The 27,439-nt window shown below is 38.5% G+C and overlaps 1 protein-coding gene across 4 annotated transcripts in view; it reads right to left on the minus strand.

The window, feature by feature from the left end:
- The window catches only part of CA10 (carbonic anhydrase 10), a 194,117-nt gene that overhangs the window by 33,051 nt on the left and 133,627 nt on the right, over nt 1–27,439 (minus strand). For all 4 annotated transcript variants that reach the window (XM_059864373.1, XM_059864371.1, XM_059864374.1 and 1 more), the window contains one exon: nt 7,324–7,509. In XM_059864373.1, coding sequence (XP_059720356.1) covers nt 7,324–7,509 — 186 coding nt within the window. The remainder of the gene's footprint in view (nt 1–7,323; nt 7,510–27,439) is intronic.

Consider the following 27,439-nt stretch of genomic DNA (forward strand, 5'->3'; position numbering starts at 1 on the left):
CATAACTTGATTTGTGTAATAAGGGTTATTCCTAAAGGAGGGATAAAACAGTCTGTTTCTAAAATCTAATAATCCTTTTAAAATGGCAGCATGGCTACAGTGGCACTAAATGTAAACCTGTGACTGTGAGAGTACCCTGGTGCTGCCTGGCAATGTGGCCATTCCTATAAAAATGAGTTGTACCTGCTGTGTATTTTTCCTATTTATATATTTATGATCAATGATTTATGGTTGATATACCTTCAATTGATTACAGAACTTCTCCTGGCTATTGAGGCTTGGGATTTTTTATTAAACAAGTGTATTTCACCTTTACCTTGAAGATGTAGCTGTAGCTGTCAGCTGACAGATATAGCTGTCTAGCCAAAAAATTACAAGAACATAAGTTAAAAGTCAACTACTCCAACAAAGTTAAACATGAAACTGCTTTTGAAGACCAGTAAGGATTAAGATGTATTTTTACAACTTAGTGTCTTTTGATGTAAAATACACCACAAAAATTTCAGTTCCCTGTTTCTGGAAAGTAATCTTTCTTGTGGGCTCCAACAGAGTAGTTCAGAAGGAAAGGCTTTCTTGGTAAGAAACACCAGCTGCATTTTGTTATATTAACAAGCAGGAAAAGCCCATTTAACTTAAGACATAAAACTGAATTTGGTTTAGAAAAACACAGCAACCCTGTACAGGCCATTCACTTAAGGATTGCATTTGATGATCCTTGTGGGTTCCTTCAATGCAGAATATTCTGTAAATAAGTGTCTTTTTGGACTTCAACCCTGCTTTTTATTGATATTTTATAAAATTTTGGGTGAAGCCATCTGTAATCTTTAGTGAGGACAGAGGTGCATTCTTAGAACTGAGACACGTCCCAGTGATTTTGAGTTACTCATGAGAGCAGTCTCCCTATACTTTAGTAATGACAATACTAGCACCTCTCCCTAATTTATATTCTGCTCCTACAGCAATTTAACTTGTTATCTACTGACTTTCTCCTTTGAAGCTCAACATTAATCTGAAGGTTATAGAGATTTTACTAAGTCTCCCTTCCTTTAGGCACATATTCCTCAGCTGATAATTTTTCCAGAGGCTGATTTTTCAACATTAATAAGCATTGGAATATTGTAAACTTATCTTCTGGCTGAAATACTTAAAAATTACCTGCTCCACTTCCAAGAGAGGCTCCAAAATGTAATAGCAGTGGCCTGTGACAACTGAAAAATCGAAATTTTGAACTTCCTTCTTCAAACTGTTGGCAGCAATGCTGGGGTTACCTGGTGAAGTAGGGTTTGCTCACAGCTGTCTCTGTGAGCACCTGCAGGAGTGGGGTTAGGAAGAAGCCAGTAATTCCTGTCCTCCCTCCTCAATGGCATCACTATTTGATTTAATCCTCCTCCCTGAGGAAGAGGAAGGTGATGTGCTAGTACAATCTGATTTCAAGCTTTTCCTCTATAAATGACACCACCATGAGGTGTTTTATGGAGGTTGTTTGGAGCTTCACAGGCAAGCCTGGGGTGTACAGAAGGTCTCAGTTACAGAGCCACTGTTTGTGATTTAACAATTCAGAGTATTCTAATTCTGATACAGGCTGAATTAAACTATCCCAGCTGGCTGTCTGTTTCTCATAGGCTGTCTATCTAACAGTCCTCCTTCTAAAAATATCCTAAGTTGGATTTACAACACTGATTTCCCTATAAGTAATCCGTTACTATCACTAGAACTCCCCTACTCATAAAAAACATGTCTGCAGTTAAAGAAATGGCAGTAGCAAGAGGAGACTGGTGTTTCAGAACTTCCAGTTTCTCCCCTTTATCTTCATTTTCTTTTATTTTTGTGCTGGTTTTCTCAGCAGCTTTTAGCAGCAGTAAAAGTAAATCTCAGTTCCAAACCCTGTGTACAGCAATACTTATCCATTTATTCAGATCCTGTTCTCACTTTCATTTTAATTCTTCTGTAGCAAATTAAATAATTGTGTGTTTATAATCGGTCCGAGGGTTTTTGGAAAGGGGGGCAAAGAAAAAAAAAATTTTTTTTAATGTGTTGTGGACTATGGTCTCTTGTTTGAAAGTCTCCAGCCACTGAGTTTGCAAAAAGGGCATAACCCCAAATAATTAAGCTCCTTGACTTTCTGCCTTGGCAGTGATAAGGCTGCCACAACGCATAGCTGCGAAGTGACTGGAGATCAATTTTATGCTTAGGAAAAAAAAAAAATTACCATAAAAGCTTTTTATGACTTTGCCACATGGTAAAGTTAAAGGGTCCTATTTTTACCATGAACCTTTTAGAAGTTGCTACCTTGTTAAAATAAAAAGGCAGAGAGTGCCTGAGCTACGGCACTCAGGCCAATTCTGTTGATTAAATGGAAAATGGCCTTTTTCATTAAATGATATAGACTCTGAAGCATTAAAACCTATTTTGCATAGAGGCATTAGGCAGCAGACACAAATGATTGGTGTCCTAGTTAGAGACTTTGCCTAAGCCAAGATTTTCTTTTAATCATTATAATACAGTAGGATGCTCCTGCTAAGAACAGAGCATTAAACTCAGTTGAGTCCATATCAGAGGGACAAGTAAATACTCAATTTATTTATTTAAGCATTCCAAAGCCTGCCTGCCTTTCCATGTTACCAGAGCCAAACATATTGATAAAACTGATACACAGTTTTAAAGCCCTTAAACTTGAACTATTTAAACATTACTTCAATTATTCTATCTACTAAAGTGATAATTGGGAGCTAAAAAGTAACCAGATCATTGTAGAGATATCTTTTGACAGCCTTTAACACCTAGTTATAAGCTGAAGCCTGGAAATTACAACTTCTTGGTATCATTTAGTCCATAGCACATTCTGAAGCAATCTGCTATATCTAAGCTGTTTTTCATCGCAAGTTACTACTCCAGTGCTCTTCAACTTGTTCTAAGTGCCTGCCCACCTGCAGAACTAGGCAATAAAGGTCCCTAAAATAAAATACGTCCTTAGTGTGGACATCAGGTAGGCTTTCCAGATGTGTAAAGAACATTACAGGTGGTTCAAGGTGGACTGGGGCTGTTTAAAGGCTTTTGCTTTGCCTGGACTTGGATTTGATTTAGGACTGAGCCAATCTAAGTCTTGTAGTGCTAGAAGGGAGAGGTGCTGTCCTGTCACCTCTCTGCAGTGTCTTGATTCTAATATGGCTTGAAGACCTCAGTGAAAATAAAGGGAGAGACATGGATGGGAATGGAAGAAAGGAGAAGCAGGAATAATTCTGATTGTGATCTACTGGAATAGATGAATGTGGTGGGTCTAGCACTGGCCGAACGCTATGCACCCACTAGAATATACTTATTTTCTGCTACAATACAGGATTAGGAGAAGAGCAAAGCAGGCTTAAATTTTAAAGGGTATAAAGAAAAACTTTATTAACAGAACTATAGGAATAATAAGAATCAGACTAAACCCTTCAGTAGTCTTTCTTCAGTTCACTTAGGGATAGAAGTCTCTCTTGTCATGCTATGGAGACTTCTTCACAAGAAAACAGTTCTCTTGTGGCTTTTAATTTTCATGAATAGCAGCCCACCAGAAATCTGCAATCATGAAGTCCCTACCATCTTTTGCAGCCTTCCCACAGCTGCGTTTATGGGCCATGTCAACTTATGGGGTACTATTTTTAAGGATGAGCTGTTCAAAAGCAAATGTTCTCTTTATCTATCTGTAAGATCATGTTCATCCCTGGGAACAGAGGTCTTCTTTCTATGGGGGTAAAGGGTCTTCATCACTCTTATTTCTCTCTCCCTGTTCAAACTTATCATGGGATCACAGCTACTTCAACATTTGCTTGCTTTAGCATAGATGCCTTTGCTCATATCTACAATTTGAATGCTTCATTCCCCCCATGCTTTTCAATGAGTTACAGGGAAAAGGAGTCTCATATACCAGTTATATCTTCTCCATAGCCTTACAAGAGGATTTCAGCCCAGGACTGAGGCATCTCCTCAATCCCTCCCATCTGGGACATGACTTCTTTACTGACCGTCATGTCTCGTATTGGTCTCTCTGTATCTTCACTCTTTTCTTTCACTTGAGAGAAAGATTCAATGTTTGTAAGTTTCATCTGTGCACTAAAAAGGTTAATATCTTGCTTGGGCGGCGGCTGGAGCAGTTGAGGTGGAGTATTTTAGGCTCCGCTGGAGGGGCTGGGCCAGGATAGCAGAGGCCCAGGCCAGAACAATGGCGGCTGCTCTGGGAGGGGAGGGCATGGCCGTCTAGGATCTCTGCAGCCAGGCTAGAACTCAGAGGCCACACCCGTTGGCCAATGGCTTCCCCTCCCCCCTGCCCAGCGGTTTCTGGTGAAACGCAGCAGTGGCAGAATTGCAGCCAAACTGCGGGCCCGCCTGGCCAAGCTGGGGGGAGCAGGACCCGGCTCAGCCAGCGCTACATGGAGCAGGCCCTGTCTCTGCCGGGGACAGGCGGGATCCCTGGGAAAGGGCCTGGCCCCGTGGCAGAGCCCACCCGGCCTGGCCCGGCCGCGTGGAGGGGGCCGGGCTGGCCTTTTACCTGTACTCAGGGGAAAAAGAAACAAAAAGTTCCTGGGCTTTGTTCATTTTAAAATGCGCATCTCACAGGGGTGTGTTTTACTCTTTATTTGGCTTATCAGATTGCCTGTTCTCAGAGCCAGCCAGCAATTGGTTTTTGCTAGGCACGGAGGAAGCTCTTAACAGCTTCTCTTATAACATCACTTCCGTGCCTGGCCTCATTCCCTCCTCACCAAAACTCAATTAATGCAAAACCAGCACAGTCACCCTTCTTGGGTAACTTGGGAATTGTTTTCCCAGTGAAACAGAGGTTTCTGGGAAGCCCATAGAGAGTTTGTCCAACACAGCTGAGAGGGCTAGCCCTGGCAGCTCAGTCTGCAATTAGCAGTCACACAGTGCAGTGCAATGACTTTTCCCTGGTTCCTAAAGCCTAAGCCAGCAAATATTCATTGCTATTCTTACCTGTACCAGCTAAATTAGGCTAATGAACCTAGGCAGTTATTTTTCTTTATCCCATCTCCAGTGAAAATATTATCTAAGGCAGGAGTGAATAGTAACTAGCATCAAGCCTTGAAAACACTCATGACATCACAAAGACACTCTCCCAGGAAGTCAGCTGGTTGTTTACAGCTTTCCCCCTCTCACTGCTGAGAGATGAAGGTGTTACATCTCCCAGTGCTGAGAGCTTGTGGAAGAGCCCTCATTTATACAGGCAGCACTTGCATGGGTGGATGGACGCTCAAAGAACTCCATCAGGTGCTGCCCTTCCCTGGAAATCTGCAGCCATTCAGCACCGCTGATTTGCATCTGGGCTTGTACTTTGGAATACCGTGTTCTAGAAATAAGACTTAACTATGCAGGTATAGGCTCAAATTAGTAATTAATGCTTGACCTTGCTGGAGTTCATCTGTCCAGCTGCCCAAAACAGATTTTGAAACCTTGAAAAACACACCTTTGAAGGACAGAATTCATCTCAGTACCTGAAAGGGAGTCCTTGAATCTCAACTCCTCTGCCTGCTGTTTGTCTGTGCTCTGTTGTCAAGGAAAATGCATCTCCACAGAGTGATTTGCCCTGTCCTAAGAGACCCAGCTCTGGCTGTCAGGACTGATTAATCCTTTGAAGGTGATGAGCTCTTTCTATTCAGTGCAGGAGGATTCAGACAACAAGATGAATCCTGCACACACTGCAGATCCAGTTGTGCCTGACTGACTAACAGCAGTTTCCACTAAGCTCAGTTTTCTGCTCTTATTAAAAAATGTTGAGGTCTCTGTTAAAAACCACCAAATATTAATAGTACTTCAGAACTCCAACTTTCAAAACTAGAAGAGCCTATAGCTAATAACAATAAGTATTGCCAGACAATCCTCTACATTTTTACATTGTTATAATCTAGGACTGATGAATTAAAAACTTAAAAACTCTTTCTAAAGCATCTCAAATGGTGGTGATACATTAGAAGTGCTGTGGTATGTGTCAACCAGATTTTTGCTTGCATGTTCAGTCAACTTTTTTTTTGTTTGAATATTGCTCTCATGTGTCTGAATAGCAAAGCAAAGACCTTGTTTACTACAGCATCCTTTACTTTCAGTGCTTAAAGGAGCAATACATGATGAGTTCACTTAAAGAATTAAACAAAGGCAACCAAAATCAGTTGCATAAGACATTAGTAATTTCACAAAAAAGCTGCCACAGGCTATATGTACCTTATAAAACAAAGTTAATGATTACCGTCAATTATCACATCATCATGTAACAAAGCTGCAATTAATTTCTTACTCTTAAATAACTGCTGTTGCTCAGTGCCAAAGAAAATGCCACACATTAAGTGACTCATCACCAGTCTGTGATGCATAGTACAGATGTTAATTTGATTACTCATCTCTGAGAAAATAAGTGCTTTATGATGAAAAAGCTGTTCTTTTTTTGTTATTCTGAAAGAATGGTAACAGAGTGGCTTTAAAAATAATCCTTAAAGTAACACAGAGTTATTGTGAAGCATTATATTGAGTTGTAGAGTTGGACACTGTGTAGTTCCCAGCCATGGCCCAAGCTGGAGGAGGATGGGGTACTGCAAACCTCATGCATCTCTTTTATGTGAGAATGTTCCTATATAAGGAAAATTGAAGGATCCCATTTTGTTTGTCCCAGAAAGTCTGCAAACTTTATTGTAAATCTTGAAAAAGGGCTCCATCTAAGCCACTAAAGTATTTATCTAGCAAGAATAATGAGCCATTCTAGAATAGGTATCAGGATCAAGAAATTATGGTCTTTCTTGGGACAGGAAATACATGTTATGGACATGTATTTAACATAAAACATTACTATTCTGCCAGGGACTATGTATGCAGTTAACTTTATTTCTTGAGCAGAATTCTGTGGAGTCATCTCCAGAATCAAGTATTGCCTTGTTTCTGCATGAATCAAAGGCAGGATGGTACTCAATGTGAAGTGTCACACACCAGTGAAAAGCCAAAGTACCACTTCTGTGGGAATTTGAAGCACTTCCAGCATTACTTTGTAGTTAATTTCATACTTCCCTTTACAAGAGACAAAAAGGCCCCATCCAAAGAGACCTGATTACTTTGTAAGTAGCACAGATGAGGATAGAGTGTGTCTCTACATGCAATAAACACAGCAGTGTCATGGTAGATATGAGTCACAAAATTTGCAGTGCTTGGTTAAAAAAGAAAAAAACAATTCCTTGATTTTCAGAATGGCTACAGGAAAACAATTTTTGCAGATTAACTTGCAAATACCTTCAGGCAGAAATAAGAGGTGGGTAATTCCTAGTGGTACCACCCCCCACGGTGACATACCTCTCCAGAAAAGGCCTGGCCATTGAGGAGGTGCTCTGATCCCTGGCTGTCCTCACTGCCAAAGTGTAACCGGATTTCCTCCAGGCGGTGACTGTAGGTCATTGGGCCTCCGGAGATGTTCACCAGGTGCTCCTTGTCTAACCGGAGGGATACGTGTCTCCCTGTGTTGTACATAGTCCCACTGACCTAAACAAAGTGGAGAGGAGAAAAAAAAAAAGGATTTTTCCAAAATAATCTGCAAAACTTACAAACTGATTGGAGATTTTGCTCTTTACACACCTTCACTCAAATACAGCGACGCATCTTGTGGTTGTGAGATGCAACAACCAACCTCAGGTCACACTTCAATTTCTGCTTTGAACTTTACATTGTGTATTCAAATATTTTGCTAAACCCTATGTACACATTTTAGCCTTGGGCTGACATGGTGAATAGGACTGTTGCACTTCTAATTAAGTAGGTTTTTAGAGTACTTTTCTTGCCAGGTCTGAATAATGGCTTCATTTGAAAATTTGTGCGCAGAAAATGGGAACATTTCAGCTGACATAAATTATTAAAGTACACTTGAACAAATCTAAAACTTAATTTCCTCCCCCTTCTTTTAATATTTATAACAAAGTTACCCAAAAGTAAAGCTGCTGCAAAAAGCTGAGATGCAATTTTTCTTTAATAGGGAACTCTATGTCTCCTGGAGCTGCAGATAAAAACTTTCATTGTCTTCCTATGCAAGTCTCTTTGTTTTGTTATAAATATTTTATGTGTACAATTGCAAGGTCTTTTAGCCAGAGAAGTACAGAATTAATTCCAATTTGATTATATATGTCTAGTTCATGCTACACATCAAATAGCTCCTTAAGATTCATCTTTATTTTTTAAAAGGCTGAATGTCGTGCTTCTTCTGCAAACTGATTTACAGCTACTGTAATGAAAAATGATTGCAGAAATTTTTCATATGGAATATAATTCTGTCATGATTTCCACTGTCTTAGAAAAAGTTTCTAAATCAAGAAGTTCTTTAAGTTATGCCATTAGAAAGTCAAATAATCCAGTCTGAGTTAGAGTTATTATTTATTTAAAAACATTCTGCATGGATACAAATTACACTTGAATAACATTCATTTAAATTAAGAAGCAGAAGTGTAGCAGCAATATGCTTTGTTGCACTTCAATGTAAAATTAAAGACACTGACTATAATGTATTATATCCTATACTACATCAATATTATGGTAATTAATGGTAATTATTACCATAATCAATATTATGGTAATATGCTGCAGTGTCATTTTATCTATAATACTAATTACTGAGTTTAAATGACTTGTTTTCTTTCATGGTATGTTGTAAAAAGTTACACGGAAGAGACTGTGCACTTGAACTAAATGGAGGACATTAAACAGCTTTTGATTGTTGTGGTTCTTTACACTTTGATAGAGATGTTCTACTGGTTTTTTGGTGTTTATTCCAATTTAAAGTAAGCAGTAATAAATTTCTGATGAAAAGGCATAAAGACAGATATTCCTGTTCACTGAAAATAAACCACAATGATTTTATTTATAAATGCACCTTACTTTTTCTACTTGACTTTGAATGCATGATAATTAAATACTGAGTTTAGCTTAATAAGTCAAAGAAGGTTAGTTTATTGAACTCAGTTTCAGTACACTGCATATAAATGACACAAAATTGCTAATCATAAATAACAAATGGAGTTTAAAAACAAATAGAGGAAAATGGATAAAGCCTCTTATTCATATTTGGAAGCTCATGCTTCACTGAACCCTCAGTTAAATTCAGCGGCTATGCAAAAATATTCAGAATCCATTTTTTTACTTAAATTGGCATAAATCTCTAATGAGATTACCATTATTTTCTCTCTCCAAGTAAAACTGGCCCAAATAACCCCCAGTGTGAATCAAATCATTCTCCACAGAGTAGAGAGGGGAAATGATAGGCAAATTCATGAACGGGAGTAACTTTTTTCTTTCTTATTTCCCACTTCACAAAAATGCAGTGCTCATAATGACATGGAATTGACTTTTTGAAACCAGAATTTTCCTGCATAGCTGCAGATGGGGAATACCAGTAAAGCAGTGAAGCATCTGAGGTGCCTCATTTCTGACCTGATGGGAAGTATGAACACTATAAGTGAGACTGTTAAATTCTCCTCCATGGGCACAGACTATGCACCAGGCAGAACAAAGTCCAAGATTTTCAATATGAAAATACAAGGCCTGGGCCTTTTATGTGCCTTCTTAGGTTTAAAGGAAGCACTGGTTTTGTTGTCATGTGTGCCCAAAGAAAGAGGAGCTGCAGAGACTGCTTGAGATTCAGCAACAACTACACCTTCAGGATATGCCAGTTTATGAAGTAGGGTCTTATATTTTCCATGTACTGAGATCACAGCTGAATGAAAAGGCTGAAATATTGAGGAACTCTTTTTTTGTGAGGAGACATTGACTTGCCCAGGCTCTATAGTTGGCTGTGCTTGATTATGGGAAGGACCATCATATATGAATTGCTTTCTTGCAGTTCAGGATATTGTTTATACACAACCCCCAAATCTTACCACCTTTACAGGTGTACATTTCAAGTATAACAATTTACAGTTAGGACACAGAAACACTTGAATGTGTTCACCCTCTGCAAGCTCAATACCCACAAATGCCTTTTGCAGAGCAAATAATATATTTTCTTTTCCTTATGTACAGTTTTAACTGCTACTGCAGGAAAATGAGGTTCTGATCTTGTTCACTACTGGTAAGAGAAGGATTCTCCGTATTTGTAGTACTGAGCCTTTAAAGTGATGGTGACTCATTTCAGAACAGCAAACTAAGTTGTTTTTGGGGAAAGCAAACTTGCATGTGGTCTTACAAAAGGTTGCAGGTGTAGAAGTTAACAAGGAAGTATTTTCTGCATTTTGTACATTACCTTACAAAGTAAGTGGTATGGAGAGTGGGCACCTTATGGGAAAGATGTTGCCTTTTCCTGTCTCAGTGAACAGTCTCTGCTACTCCAAAAAGCACAGTATTTAATTTTTATATGCAGACTGGATAAAATGTTATAGGGTGGTTTAAAAGGCTCATAAAAAAGACCTGTTAAGATCTATATAATGATTTCCTTAATTAGTCAGATGGATCTCAGGTGTTTCAGCATGGTGGCCTTGTGCTGCTTCTTGCTCTGCTTTGTTCTCTGTGTGTTTGACTTGAAAGTTACACAAAGATGAAAACTCAGCAAACAAACCTGGGGAAGAAATAAGCACTACATCTTGACCTCCTCTTTTTAAAAAAGATCAATATTCACATTTATCTTATATGCCTAGAAATGAGACTGTAGTAGAGAAAACATATTAAATCATCCATAAAGCTGGTCTGAGAAAACAGAAAAGTCAAAATCATACAAGTTAATGATTGGGCCACAATCTCAGTTGACCTCATTTTCCTCATAGATTTAGAAACATTTCCAAACAGGTAATATTATCCGTGGCAAAATCCCCAGGTAGAAGAGAGCACTCTCATGGGCTTCAATCTTAATTATGGAACACTTCAACTTTGATAGGCTTTAATTAATTTATTAACGTATTCCTGATGTAGTTATTTTCTTTTTAATCTCATTGCTTTTAATTCTTGCTTCACAGAGCTTTGTGCACATAATTCTCCAGCAGCATTTTTCTCTCTCTTCATCTTGGTGCAAAATATCCACACAGGCATATGTTGCTGATATATTCAATACTTCATTTCTCAATAAGATCTGGATATCCTGTGATAGCTCTGTATAACTTGGTCCTACTACCACAAAAATGTCACTATTCTGCTCTTTGAAAGGTGGAACATAAGCAAAGTCAGTAAAAATGCACCCCCAAGAAACACAATTTCTTTGCTGCACATTTATCTCAAAATGCTACAGACTTTATGACCATTATGAAAAACCCCACAATAATAAAAACCCCCAGCAAAATCCCTAAACCAAACCAAAATGCACATAAAAACTAGTCTAGAAACATCCCTCTCCCCCTCACCCCCAAAAAATAATGGTGGTTTTTAACCCAGCATCTGTGGAAACATTTTTGCTTTGTCCCAGCTAACTCAGTATCTTGTTCCCTTCGTATTTTCTTCCACAGATAGTACCGAACAAAATACCTTTTAGAACTTCCTTTGTGGCCTACATCCTTATTTTACAGCCTCTTTTAAAAGAGCCTCTGTTAAAAGAGGAGAAAAGGAAGCCTGTTTCAGGGTGAAGCCATGCTAGAAATGTGAGCAGGGAATACAAGAAGAAAGGGGATGGATGCTTTGCCTTTCAATTCCATGCTACATCTGCAGTTCATTGTCATCTTCAAGGGGTGGCACAGACCCTCTGCTTCCTGGGGCCTTTACAGATAGTGAAATATTACCTTTTGGATTTATTTAAGTTAAAAGTAGGCTGAAGATCAGTTCCAAGAACATTTTAAAAGTCGTATCAGTACCTGCCATTGGAGCAGCACTGAATGTAAGGGAGCAGGAAAATCAATTGTGTATGGCTGCCTGCTCTGGTGTCCTTGGATCTTTTCTGCAATATTGGGTGTTCCTTTCTTTAGGATAAAAATAGGTACAGTCCAAAGAAGGCTTAGTTCTTTAGAGGGAAACAAATCACCAAGGTTTGAGTTGTCTTTTGAAGGAGTTATAGTGCCCTGGTTTTATGTGCTGCAATAACCAGTTTTTGATCATCTGTGGCCTGGCTTTTCCATCCTTCCTCCTGGAGTGCCATGTTCCAGCAGAATAGGAAAGCAGCTGTGCAGACTCTGTGAGGGGTGGGAATCGTGGACTTTCCTCCTCTCTGAGCTGCACCTGAACCACTCTACCATTACCTTTGGTTTCTGCTCCTCAGCAATGGCAGCAGTGCCATGGGGATCCCAAGGAACCTGTGATGTGGCACTGGATTTCTGCTCAGCTCCTCTCCATGAGCAGCTCCATGGAGGGACAGGTGCTCCATGAAATATTAAAGCATTAACACTAATATTAACTATGTCATAGGATCTCCCATCTATGCATCTTAAGGTGAAAAAATGCAAACATAAGTATGAAATTGTTTTTTTGTTTCACTGGGATATGTCAACATCTTTGCCATGGTGATTCATTTTCCTCATGACAGTTGAGAATTGTCCTATAGAAAATTTCACTCTCTAACTAATGCTTTCTGAACTTGAGTTTCTATGTGCAGTAATAAACTGAATCATTCTTCTGAATCCCTCAAGCAAATTGCTTTCATTTAATGGGGTTATTTTGATGGTTGTTCACAGTATCTTGACCATGTCCTGTGATATAAAGTTTTTTCCTCCCTGATTTAAATTGGCTGGACTGTAGAAAGTACCCTCACCTCCCTTGTGCAAAGCAGAGGCTGCTTTTGCTTCAGGGTTTGAAAGCCAAGTTTACATAGACTTCAGGTCTGTGATCTGAAATCTGACTTTAGGGGCAGTGTGGAAGCACTTCACCAAACCAGAATTTCACAGGTAACCTGTCAGAGCAACCTGCTTTGCTTTCTGCAGCAGAATTATAAGAATTATATTCCTTTATTTCAAGTAGTAGCAATGGCTACTACATGAGAATATTTGTTCTCTTACTATTGTGCTTATGGTAGCTGGTTAGTGTCACTGGTTCTATGGTGTTGATTCCTCGAGCTGCCGCTAGAGGGGGCCCAAGCTGGAATATAAAATAGTTTTACAGAGTTGTTACTTAACAGTTCTTTAAAGAAGAAGTGTTTTGAAGTCTTCTCTTAAAGAGAAGATTGCTGTATTCAAATAGGAATAGCTGTTCTATTGATTTACCAAACTTTTGAGATCTTTATCCTGGTCCTGGGGAATTTTCTGTGTGTATGGAGATACATGTACAAAAGAACTTTTAAAATTGTAGTTAAGCAGTTATTTTCTACAGAAGATGCAGTTTTATTTAGGTGTTTTCAATGAATATTTATACATTTGAAGAGTTATTTTATCCTAATACATTCCCCTGCCTTTATGCTTAACCACTGTATGCAACATTATGTAAAGAAATTGTGGAAATGCTTTCTTTTTGAAAGTAATTTTAGGGGAAATTCCATTTCCTGCATGCTTTCCTTTCTGCCAGCAGAGAGCAGCATCCACCCATGCCACGCAGCCTTTACCTTTACCCTTTACCACAGGGATGGCCACAGCGAGGAAGAAAAGGAAAATTCTTCTGGTTTATACGGCACGGCTATAGTCCGCGGCTTTAATTCAGGAGTGGTGGATTCAGCTGTGGGACAGAACAGTGGGATCTGTTCCACAGCTCAAGAAGAGTTTGGGGGATTCAGGCTCTGCAGGTTTCTTGGTCATCAGATAAAACATCCGGAGTGGCTTTTCTGGCAAGAATTCAATGGACCTTATGTTGTGTTTATGGAAAAAAAAATGTGGAGAGAAGGGAAATAAAGATAAGAAAACACCACTTACTGGGAGGGAGCTGCAATCTAATTGCTGGGCTTTGAAGAACAACAGGCACCATCATCAATATTTGATTAAAAAAGGCCCGTGTGAAAAATGTAAAATGTAAGAGAGAAGTGTAAAGATTAACATAATCTTTTCATCTTCTCAGTTGAAAAGGAAATGATGTTAATGAGCCTAATTAACCCATCTACCAGCCTAATGTAATGTGTCATCTACCAGTATATGGCATGACACACTTTTTTTCTGCTTTTAAAGCACCAGTTTCAGTAGGAACTTTTCCCATTCACTCCTCTGCATTTTTGCTGGTTTACTTCCCATGAGACATAAACTAAGGAATCTAGAGATTTTAGAGGAGCTGAGGTTTTAGTTAGAGATAAGCTTTATTAGAGTTAATCAAAATAAATGGGTAGGCCTTGATGAAGTTAAGAGTTAGTAGTTAACTAATAATTGATTGCTTGTCAACATAGTGTTTGGTTATCTGGGTTTATAATGAAGAATATAGAAACAGATAAATAGCTCTTAGGAACATAAGACAATTGTGAGCCTCCTCTGTTCTGAAACCAATTGAAGACAGGGAATGGGGGTTCTACCAAGGGTTCATTTGTCATATTTGCATTGAAAGGTAGAAAGGTCAGAATGAGCAAGACTTCATTTACTTCCTCATTTTGGGACCCCGCCCCATGAAAAGGACAACGACCCATTTTGAGGAACAAACTACGCATGCTTAATGGCTTTTGAACTAATTACCACATGAAGTGGGGAATGGGATGTACCAAAGTTATGAATATGCATTTGTATTTTGAGTATTCAATACCTGTATAGATAAAAGGACTCTGTAATCACCTGTAAATTGTGGAGTGTATTTGGGAGCTATCCCGCAGGCTGCCCTGTGTCACAATAAACATACACTTTCTAACTTTAAACTGTTAGAGTATCTTTGTCTGTCACAGTTGGATATTGGTACTAGATCAATATCCATAATTTTAATAAATCACCCGTAAGTGACTGGTCCTTAAAAAATGTGGAGTTAACCTCATAAATTAAATATTCAAGCTTACTGGTTAATCAGCACAATATGTCAAATTTCAGTAATCAAAATAATGTGTTTCAATAATGTATACTCCATTCTGTAACAAAATATAATTTTTATGGGGGACCCACAGGGTCATGGTTAGTCTTGAGATAATTATATGCCATAGGATGTGCAGGAATGAAATTGCTCCAAGGACACTGGTAACACCCCACAGAGTGCACGTGCCACATGCTGCCTTTTAGGGATAATAAAGTGCTTCATTGTGATGCCTCGTGAAGGCTGACCTAGAACAGAGACTAGATGAAGCTAAAGAATAAAGTAGGGATTTATTAGGAGGTCTCAACAGATCCACCTTGGGCAGCACAAGAGCCCAGACAGGGCTATGCCCCAGGTGAACCCAAAATGGTCACAAAAATGAACAACCTGTCATGAGGTTTCACACTTTTATAAGTTTTGGTCCATTAACATATTGGAGCTAATTGTCCAATTCCAGCTTTAGCCCATGCAGTCCCATCCTTCTTGTTTTTCTCTCTTCAGTTCACAATTGTTTATGGTCTTGGGCCTGAGATCTGAATTGGGTGTCCTTGGGTCCCCAGCTAGAAAAGGAATTGTTTTGTCTCCCTACTCTGTGTAGAGAGCTTACTATCCCTTTATATGAAGCCCAGACCCACACATTAAAGCAGCAGAGAGTCTGAAAAATATAAAAGCTAAAACCTGAGGCATCAATTCTGTTTCCACTACTCCATTAATACAATGATTTCTGCTTGTTAGTAACTATGGAGCCTAAAGCAAATGGAGCCAAATTTATGGTGCCTTGCACTGATAATTGCTGGGCATGGTGATGCCAACTTTGCAGTGATATCATTCTCTCCTTAATATAAAGAATTCCATTGTGAGTAAAAAAGATATTTTGGGGCATTCTAAGCCAGGCTACAGAACTCAGCTGTTAACAATCCTGTGCGTCCACTGCCACTTTTTTACCACTGATAGCAACCCTCATCCTGTGCTGTGACAGTCACGAGCATTACATGAAGGAGGGAAAAAATACATTTGCATGTTCCTCTTAGTTTATTAACCTTAGTTTATATAGGCTAAGTAAAAAAGTGATTAAAGGAATAACTGCGTTTTGGAAACTCTTAACCCTAACGTACTCTTGCATTCTATAATTTGGTTTTGTTTGAAGAATCTGCATTAAAAGTTGTATTAAGGATAATTTTTGTCTCTGCTAAAGGATGTCAAAAGAGCTGCCTTTTCAAAATCTGAAGGCTTACATAAATATTTAAAAGGTTGTCAATGGCAGAGAAGCCAACAAATTTATGAGACATACAGATCAATGAAAAATTGCTCTTTCCATTTTTTATGTGGGTTCAAAAGGTAAAATTGAGTATGTTAAAAAAACAGAGGGCCTGAGTTCCATTTTAGTGAGTTACACTGATACACTGACCTTTGGAGCTGCCTGATTTCAGAGCTCTTCTTTCAGAGAAAGAAAAGCTAGAGGTTTTCCAAGGAATCCAGATCGGACATAAATTTATAGGAATGTATATTGAAATTAGTATGTTCTAATTTCCTTATGTTTACTGACTAGCAAGACAGACTTAGATATTTGATGCCTAAATCTCATTTGATCAACTATGTATTAATAAATATGTTCCAACTTTCTAAGATCTTGATTTTGCTTCTACATTTTCTTCAGTACTTTTATTCCTAATACATCCTTCCCTGTTGAGAGAATGAGATATAGCCAGTTGATTGATTGAAATTCTCTTTTAAACTGTTGGTGCATCTTCTACTTTACTGTTTGTGCATAGTATTAGGAAAAAGACTGTGCTAAATAATTTGAGAAGTATCTTTCAGGTTAATTAATTAACACTGTAGTGTTGTGTAGTTTATTAATATACTCACTGCTTTATTCACCTGGATCTATATATCTTTTTATATGTATCTCTATATATATCTATAGAAGTGAAATATTTTATTTTTTACTAACTTTATTAATAGAAAGGAGGAGAAAAATGTCCTCTCACACAGGCCAAGATTAATAAAAAAACCTTTGTTCTTTGTTGTTTTGCATGCAGAGCAGCAGATCCGAGTGCCTGAGAATCACAGAACTTCCTGCCCAGGGTAAAGGATGTGCCCTCAAAGCTCATCTGTTATACACCACAGTCAAAACACACCATTATTAAGGTTAATGATTCAGTTTTCCAAGAGCTAGAAAACACCACGTGTTGTAGTTATTTATTTCTCTAGTTCCTTTGCTGACAGGATGCTTGAATTTCTAGGCATATTAAGTTTTCATAAACTCTCTAAAATAAGGAAGGGACTGCTGCCATCTTTTGTGATCCTTTGCCTATTCCAGCCATGATGTTCCATGAACTGATCCTAAGGAAAACCGCAGTGACTGAGCTGTAGTGTAGCCAAGGAAGCATGGTGATGCTTTAATTAAATTATAAATGAGTGGAAATGTAGAGTTTATAAACTCAGTTTTTTAGCCATGAAAGGGACAAAAGTTTTATGAGCTTTTTTAGAAAGTTTTTGAGAATAGTGTATTCATAATATTCACCACTTCTCAAATCAGTGCCAAGAAAAAAAATTCATAATTATTGCAATATAATTTCCTGAGCCCTGTATCTCTGGAGGTAAACTAGTATTTAGATAACTTGAAATTTGACCTGAATAAAATTCATTATGTGTCAAGGCAAATCCTTTGTGGCAGGCAAAAATTGTGAGCTATTCTGCCTAGTAGTATATTTCACTGGGAGTTGTTTTGGGTTTTTTTGAGCAGAAAAGAGCTGTTTTGTCCTGGCCTGCTTTTTCTATTTCTTTAAAGAAGGTGAATAAATTAGCCTTTCCATCTCAAATTATTACTGTTCCAGTTTAACAGAGAATTGTTTTACTGTTCTCATTTTGTCTGCCTCAAAAGCATCTGTGTACTTTTTATGTTGAGAAAAGATCAGATCTGCAGAAGAGGTTGAAATAAAAGAAAAACAAACAACCAATCCCTGTTCTGAACCTATCTTTGCTTTTCTTGACACTTCCCTCTCTGCCAAAACTCTCCACTTTTTCTCCTGACAATGCATAATGCAAGGTGGATAGAAGAGTAAGATATTTGGGTTACAACATAAATTTGAGCTCCAGATTCACTTAGGAGCACTCCTCTGCTTAACTTGGTCAAGAAATTTTGTGTTAATTCTTTCCTCTTTTGTTTTAATTTTTGGTTGGTTTGGGGTTTTTTGTTTAGTTGGTTGGGTTTTTTCCCATTCCATGTTTATGGATTCCATGGCTATGGGGGAAGAGCCAGTCCTTTGTTCCACATACCAGTGTCCTGTAATGTCCTTGAACACAGCATTTACATAAATCAGTATTTCTACAAGTAACCAAAACCAAGGCTCTGGATACTAAGAACCTTTACCCTCTTAGATCATTCCCACGTATGCCTTATTCCACATAAACTGAAAGACACTTTTCCATTAGCTCAGATCCTAAAGAAATTGTGAGAAACTATTCTGAAAAAGGCTATTAGAAAACCAGTTTCACTACTGTAACAATTTGCCACCAATTCCCCTCTGTTTTCTTGGTTTCTTTGCTTACAAAGTACAGATTTATCTGGCTCTGCAAAAGAATCCCCACGAAAAAGAGGAAGGAGTTATGGGATAAAGTTAGCTAGGAATCAGCATATGAAAATGCTTTTCTAATTCAGGTACCATTTAGATGAGAGAGAATCTCAGCTTTCCACACAGAAAAGTTAATTTTTAAGAAGTATTTTATCACCTACATTCTAAGAATTTCAGGAATGTTTCATCTGTTGAAACCTGTTGACAAGTTAATCTCTATTATCTTCCCAGGAAGACCCAATAGTCTGTTTTCAGCTATGGATCTATGGATCTAAAGTCCTATTTATCAGCAATTGCTTTTCCTGCTGGTTTTTTTGTTTGTTTGTGGTTTTTTTTTTTTTTTTTTTTTTTTTTTTTTTTTTTTTTTTTTACCTTTTTTCCTTCTTTGTGTCCAGCTGGGGCTGGATGCTCTCAAATGCCTGTGTAGGAGGATCTTCCCAAGCTCTGGGTGTTCGCACAAGTATTTCTGTGCTCACAGTCCTCTTTGGGATTAATTAAACCTGAGGAGTTGTGAGGTGCTGAACATTTTACTGGCAGTGTAAAGACAGCCTTCCTCTCTTTATCCCTAATGAAGATGAGTTTTAGAGTTCTTTCTCACACTCACATTTGCTGTTCTTGCCTTCAGAAGAGGAAAATACTTTAAATGTGCTTATGTTCATACTAAATAGACAGTGCTTAGGCTAAACTGGAGCTTTCAGAAATTAACTCTTGCAGATCAGAATAAATATTGCTTACAAGAGTCCAGTGAAAATTTCAGCACACTTGGTATTTTTAATGGTTTTAAATGCACAGATTCCGCTGCCCCTGAGCCACTGGAATCTGTGAGCATTACCTGGTTTTGGAATGTAATTGGTGATTAATGTAGGCTAAAGTAGAGATAGGAATTGCTCCCAGCCCTTCACTTAGAGAAAAATGTCCACTCTGTGATATAATTTAAAGATTTGTATGTCTAATATGGCTTATGTCTTATTATTTTCATACCAACTATTACTAAAGCATAGATAATGCCTAATAAACAAACCCTTTGATCATCTTTAAAATGACAAACCTATTGATTAATTTAATTTTCTCCCACAAGATATTGCTATATTGATTTTAGCACCCTGTTTTTAATAAACAGAGAGTGCCCAGAATTGCTTGCTATGACAGTCTTGAAAGTAGGGCATCAACAGACTTGGCAAAGGACTGAATTTATAAGGGAAGTTTTTGCTGAGCTCTAATCCATTATCCCTCCATTGCTGATATTCACTTGCAATGTGAACACTGGGCCAAAGTGCCCAATACCTTGAGATAACATTCTGGCTCACAGAGGATATGTGGTGGGAACCTCAGGGCTGGGCCAACACTGGAACATTAAAAAAGCTGCCTCTAATTGCAGAAATATTTTTCATCACTGTTGGAATTTTCTCTGAGCATATGAACCCTCTGCACATGTTCAGGAGTGCCAGGGTGTCTTCAATCAGTCTGCCTTACACATCTGAGTGGCTGGGCAGAAGGTTCACATGATGCTGGTACAGCTATTAAAAACCAAACAAATAAAATGGAAACAACAGAAAATTCTTGTACACCTCAGACTATACCATAATTTATGTAGGGGCAGACATCCTAAAATGCGCCAGTTAGAATATCAAAAAGACTTTTCCTTTTCAAAGTTCCACCTCAAGACTGAGTGCAGCTTGTGTATTAAAATTGTGGGTTTGTATATACATGGATCCACTTGGGGACTCAAAGCATCTATATAATTATCCAAGTACATATGTGGCTATTGGTGTGTCAAGTCAGAGATACATATTCAGGGTATAATTCCAGGTACTTTAAAAAAGTTTGGGGTTTTTGATTTCTTGGTTTTTGTTTTTGTTTGTTTGGTTTTGTTATTTTTGTTGGTTTTGTTTTGGCTTTAGTTTTGGTTTTGGTTTTTTTTCTGCTTTTTTTCCCCGTTTTCCATACCAGCTTATGCTCTCACAGCATAAAAAACCCCAGCTTGAAACATAAATTTATAGAGCCTAGAGCATAACAGAAGCACTGTGGGATTACTGAATATTATGTGATACACACAAGCTGATAATTGACAACTTAGTAATAGGTATTGAGCAAAAACCTGAATAGAAATATTATGGCCAAATCACCTTTAAGAGATTTCAGATTGGTTTAAATACTGTTGTTTGTTGTCTTTTTCATGTATATATTTTTAAAAAAAGGTTGATACTCCTAAATCCCTGCCTTTCATTGTACGTTTTTTCTCACAAAACAAAGCAAAGTCAAACCAACAACCTCTAAGATAAAATATCTACACTCAAGGCAAGTGCTCCTCAAAGTCTGGGCCACCACCCTGAAATGAGGCACAAAGTGGCAGATGTCAGTGATTTAAGTCCCCCTTACCCACAATTGTTTCTGCCAGCTGCCAAAGGATGAAGCCCAGTGCTGAATGCACATGGAGACCAAGAGTGCTCCACACATGCTCCAAGTCAGAGAAATCCTGATCTAGGCTAAATTTTTCCCTATCCAGGCACCTTAGCTGACCTAAACTCCTTCTCTGAAGTGCTAAGTAAATAGAATTCTGTAAGTCATAACATTCTAAGTTTCTAATAATCCTCAGAAACTCCTAAATACCCCACTTACATTAGGATTCACATTAGAAAAATGTGAATCCTAATGTTTTTATCAGTAACTGTGCAAAGGGATTTTTCCTCCATCTTTCAGTGAATTGGTTAGTTTGATCTCTTTTTTTACTGTCCTATACAAAGGGGATAGTCATAATTTTAAATCTGTTTTTCGTTTAATACCTGTCCCTACATTACTCAGGAAGTTAAACACGTGGGGAGGTCTCAAGTGTCTCCTGCTCTACTGGGTAAACCATTGTCTGTTGTGTTTCTCTGTTCTTGGTGTTTGCAGAAGAATTAAATATTTTCTGCAAGTCTGAAACTCACCTAAATCCTGATGAAAGTGTGCAGCACAGGGATGTGTGTGTTCTATCCAAAAAGAAATGATCAGTGAACATCCAGCCTTTCACTTCCACAGCACAGTGCTACCTAGTGTCCCAGCTACCTGAACACATTTTTCTCCCCAACATGGTAGTGGGACAGATTATAAATTCTTATTTAAATATGGATCTCGTAGTGCTGCAAGAGCATCTGAGGCAGGAACAATTTAAAACACATTGTCAGCACTGACCTACCTTCATTCCTGAATTTGAAGGCATGAACATTCCATTCTTTACTGTGGTTGCAGCCTGGAACTCTCCTATTGGAAGTGTCAGAAGCAAGACAGTTGTCCAGATAGTTGTTAAATTTGAGTAACTCCTTATTAAAAAAACCCCTCTATCTCCATGGAAGATTCCTGCTTAACCACAGTTAAATTTAGAAGCTTCTCTAGAAAGCATGGGGAAAAAGACAATTATGGTCCTTCTTTAGGATCCTGAAAATATTTTGCTACAGAATTTGATAGGGACATAATTCTCTAACATATGTTTCAAATGTTCCAAACTGGGAGACTTCAGATTCTGCTCCAGGGTATGGGTGGAGGAGGGTGCTTGGTGGCTACCTTTCTTACATCCCTATTTGTTAGGGTCATAGAAGAGGCCTCTCCACTTATTTTATGTATTCACAAAATAAATTAGAAGATATTTTATGAATTGCTAGTAAGGGAAAAAAAAGTGCCACCTCTTGATTATACAATATGTACTCAAAATATCTGCAGAATAATTTATTCTTATTCCTAGAAACAAGATATTCACTTGGTACCCTCCTGCCCCCTATCCCAGCACTGCTATTTGTAAGTCTAATTCTGGACTAAATACACAAATAAAACAGCCCCAGCTGTGGCAAAGAGATTGAACAAACCCTCGTGAAAAACAGCTCAGAGCATGGATTAAAATCCTGAATGCCTTCACATACTTTTAATGAATATTTTAGCTGAATATATCAGCCCACAGAGAATAATCCTGGGCATTCCAGCACGAGGCTGCAGTAATAGCTAACCTACCAATATGCTGCTTCCAGCAATTCAGACACTTAAAACTTAATCTACATCATCTAGAAAGCATGTGTGCAGAAAATGTGTAATGCCAGATCTCACTATAAAAAAGAAGACTAAGGCTGAAAAAGGATTAGAAATTAATTAAGGAGCTTCTTCATGTTTCCTAATATCCTTCGGATCTGTGACCAACCTATCTTCAGGGTCTCTGCTACTGAAGCAGTTGTTAGTGATAGTTCAAATCACAAACACTACAAAGGATTATTATTAAGCTTTAGGAAGAGCTGCAGCTTGGTGGTTTGGGGTTTATTTTCCCACTCCACACTTGCAGATCTGTTGCAGGGATCAGGGGGAGAGCCGCAGGCTGGAAGCTCAACTCTCCAGACTCACACTACCAGGAGCAGCAGTTCTTTGTTGGTGGCAGACATGAGATGATATCTCACTGTAGGGCTACAACAGGGAGCTGATACAGCCCCTTCCAGAGGAGCAGCAGAGCCCTGACACAGCCCCAGCCAGGGAAAGGGGCCAACAAAACAACAGGGATGTCCGAGCTCCTCTCTGATCCATTTCCTCTGTTCTCCAAGGTTAAGCAAAATAATCCTGGGCTCAGTTTTGTGAGGGGGATGGCTGTGGGCTGGTTTTGCAGATGATGGTATAGACACACCATACAACTACAAAAACAAGTTGGACACTGATGAGAAAAGTTACATCTTAGGAATTTCAATTCAGGCTTTGCAGTGGGCTCACTGAAAGTTTTAGACTGCATGTGCTCCAGTTGTAGGTTAAGAGTATGCATCACAGAAGAATGATTCTGATTGATATTAAATAATTCTAGTAATATTAATCAATTTTAATTACAGTATTTACTATGCATGTAATTTCTTACTTATGACACGGCATATTTCCATTTTCTGGAACCTGATTATACTCTCAAGATTCAACCCCAGTTGGACAAAATTGTTATTATTTTGTTTGGAATTCCCAACTTTTAATTTCCACAATATGGAATTAATGTGACGGTAAGATATATTCTATAAAAAGGGCCCTCAAGCTTGTTTCAGTGTAAATCAAATGTATTTCATCACCCTTATGAATACACAGCTATAAGCATATTCTGAAGTAGAGAGGGTATCACGTGCACTGACAGCATTTATGAAAGCAAGTGACAATAAAAGAGCAGTAAAAAATTTTTAGTGAAAGATTAGACAGTTTGGTTTCAAATGAAAACTCTAGAAGTGAGCAGGGAGGAGCTGGCTTGTCAAGAAAAAAGATTTTTCCTGATTGTATGAATTCCATCCCAAATAAAAATTACTGCTGAAGTCCTCCTAAACTCATGATAGTGATAAATCAGACAAAAAAGAAGCTCTGAATATTAAACATTTCCTTCAAAAAACGTTAATGGCATCTGAAAATTACTGTTATTACTATAAGATGCAACATGATTCAACATGAATTGAGACAAAAATCAAAGCATTGACTTCTTCGTACAAAATGTTATTACATGAGTAATTCCACAGAGCTATCATGCTCAGCCCTGTGAAATTTACTGCATTCCCTTTTCCAGGATAAATTCACAGGTGGAGCCTCTCCTTTCTTGCACACATCTCAGGGGTGAAGTTTTCATTTTCAGCTGTAAGTTCCCACAATACCATATTGCAGAGTTGAATTTTTTTTTCTATTTTAACTCTTGTGGTGCAGTGTTTTGGGGGGATAAAGGAGGACACTTTTTTGCATCAACACTGACACATCCCTCAGATGTGGCCTCAGAGGCCCAAAGGCCTCTGTTCCCTTTTCCCTGTGCTTGGCTTCCTGTCATCAAGATGTGCAGGACGTCTCCATCTCTACCTTGGTGCTGAAACCTTTGAGTTTCCATGAGGTGTTGGTACCAAACCAGCTCTGCTTCCACTTAAACAAAATGAGATCAACAGTGAGCCTGTCCCTGCTGCCTGATGTTCCCAGCCAGAAAACCTGGAGTTGCTGCTGGCAGAGACAGCCCTGGAGCCACAAATTACATGATCCCACTGGCAGGTAATTGGTTAAATCTGTTTAGGTGGAAAGCTAAATCTAGAAAGTTGTTTTAAATTTTTCTTTGCTGAAACCTGTGCAGCTGTGGGTTCACACAGTCTCTGACATGCAAGGGAACTGCTTCCAAACTGCTGTCAAAGGATGTTATTTTTGCCAAGAGCCCCAATGTCTGAAGTCTCTGCAATGGCTGCAATATGGTGCATTGATAATAAGGGAATTACCTCTTCATTGTTCTAAAGCAAAATCCTATTTTACAGCAAAACCTGTCACTTCACAGAATCTACAGATTTCTAAAGAGAAAAACTTTTGCTTACTGCCAAAGAATATAGTAGGAAGTATAACTTCAGGCAATATTTTACAATACCTGCAAAATACAAGATTCCAGTCTGTGCCATATTCAAATTCATATGATTTTTTAATTATTATGAGAAATACAGCTAGCAGCTGTTCCTCTCCTCTAACATTAAATTAGTGACCATTTTGTGGCATGTGTGTACAAATATTTATTTATCATTAGCTTTATTAGTCTCTTTCTCTTTTTGACCATTACAGCTATTCAGCTCCTCTAAGTATTTTAACAATTATGTAAAGATGCCATTTGGGAACCCTGAATTGTAAATTTTCTCCATATGTTGTACATCCAACCTCCTCACATATACATATAGATGACTTCATCAAAGTATGTTACATTTCATACAGTAAACCAGTTTCTAAGCATTACCATATAAACATCAGGTGAAATGTAACACAGCCTAAACAGACCTTACAAAAATGTATATATTAAATAACTTCTGTCAAGTGAAATGGACTCAAGGAAGCCTCTTGCCATTTGTTTGTATGGAGCCTGGTGCTCTTTTTATTGATACCAATGGGGAATTTACTGATTCTCTTCTTGTGGTGGCTTTACTGCAGTAAAAATTTACTGGTTTCAGCAGAGCTACTACTAATGATTTACACTGTTGTGAGAGGAGTATCAAACCTGGAGTTTACAGCTGAAGATTTGTACCAGATAAAGCATTCAGAATGCACAGGGAAAGGACCCTTGTGAAGATTAGTGTTCATTCTTTATGTATACATCACTTGGTTTCCTTCTTTAAATACTCAGTTGATGACCATTTATAGCAGAGCACATATAAATCAGGCTTATGAGGTATTAATCGGATTTAGGGTAAATTTTCAACTTGCCCTAAACAACATGGCTGAAAAACAGAGGGTATATTTACTAGTACAAGTTAAGTGGCCACTCACCCCTTATTAACACAGGCACACAGGAACTATGCATTTGCCTAAAAAACTGTGAAGATCCCATGGCAATTTAGTCCACATGTGTGAATTTTGAGTTGAAATAAAGTATTTCATGATGTCTAAATATTTTTTGTTCTTTATGATTCAGAATTTGTTGGGGTTTTTAATGAAACATCTTCTAGCAGTACAGGAGATTTGGGGATTATTGGCAAATACTGTTTTGAGGATATGTGCATTTACAATGAGCTAATTAACATGAAGATTTTCCTAAAAAAAAAAAACAACCCACCAGGTTTTGGAGCTGATCAAAGATCAGCTGGAATTAGGCTCTTTCTACTGAGGAAAGAAGCACCACCCTTCCCCAACTTCTTGTGAAATTTTCAGCTCTAAGCAAAGCTCAAGATCTTAGTTTTTGATGGAAGGACTCCCAACAGTGCCACTTTCTGTGCCACCCTGTTTGGAGACAGCTTTATAACCAGCCAGGGTTCATCACATGCTCTATGCCAGGACATCACAAAATGCCCAAAGGAATGCCTTGACTGGGCACTTCTGGATGTGTTGAGGAGGATGACAGACCCTGAGCCCTTATGCTCAAATGCCAGAGCTTTGTATTTAGTTTCAGGAAGAACTACACATTTATAAGCAAGGATGCAACACAGCTTTTGCTCATAGTTTAGGATGGGTAATTTTCCACCAACAGATGTGTGAGCAGCACTGCACAGCTAAGGCAGCTTCATCTCCAGAGCAATCTGTAATGAGCAGGGAGGGTGCACCAGGTAGGGAATTCATGGGAAGCAGCTCAGTCAGGCATCATTTCATCAGAACACTTGGAAAACAACCTTACTGTTTGATTTCCCTTTGCCCAACACTCTGCCTTCTTCACCCTTCCAAATTTAGAGCTCTTGGAACACTTTTCCCTTTCAATTTTGTTCCTTGTGTGCTCTCACCATTTTTGTGTTCCTCATATATAACATCCAAATTTTGTGTGTGTGTGGGTGTGTGTGTCTGTGTATGAGAGACCTGGTTACTTCTAGATTAATTTAATTGCCTCAAGTCTTTATCTGGAAACTGTGTAAGAATTTACATGGATTTACTTTAAATTGATAGGGAAACTAAACACAAGACATTGTTAAAGAGGGCCTTTATCTATAGAACAAAGCTGATTTATTGTTACATAAACTGATACAAACTGTAGTGTAGACAGAACCCTTGGATTTGGAGCTCTGCAAGCATCAGTGGGAGCTGGGGGAGTTTCAAACCAGGCTTTTTCACTCAAATGATGACAGCATAGGCACATATCATTTATTTCACGCATCAAGGGAGATTTTAAGAGACCTAATCACTCAGAAAATGCAGACCCCAGTCCTCAGCTCTCCTGAATAAAACAGGCCTTCCCTGAGCTGTGTAGATGGCTGAAGATTCCCTCCAAATGACCACAAACCTTTCAATAGCTGGCAGCTCACACATGCTGCTCTTCAAGGCAGAACATTTATGCTCAGATTCCCCCATGGTCTTTCCCAACTCGTTCCCTTATTCAGGGTGTGTTTTGTAGTGCCAGCCATACACACAAGGCAGCTCTCCCTACATCAATAGAGACAGTGCTGCTGGGGTATCTTTTCAAGTTCTGAGAGACAACATAACAGCAGCTCTGTCTTGCCTTGTTATAGGCAGCTGAATAGAGGAATACAGCTAAAAAATGGAGAATCAAAGAATCAGGATTTTACTAGCAAGTGGCTAGTCACCCAGTGTAGCAGAGGCTGCCTGCTCAGAGACCTTTAGGAAACTGCTTCTGTTCCTGA

The sequence above is a fragment of the Haemorhous mexicanus genome, chromosome 20, assembly GCF_027477595.1.
Source record: "Haemorhous mexicanus isolate bHaeMex1 chromosome 20, bHaeMex1.pri, whole genome shotgun sequence".
In the NCBI taxonomy this organism is placed as follows: Eukaryota; Metazoa; Chordata; class Aves; order Passeriformes; family Fringillidae; genus Haemorhous; species Haemorhous mexicanus.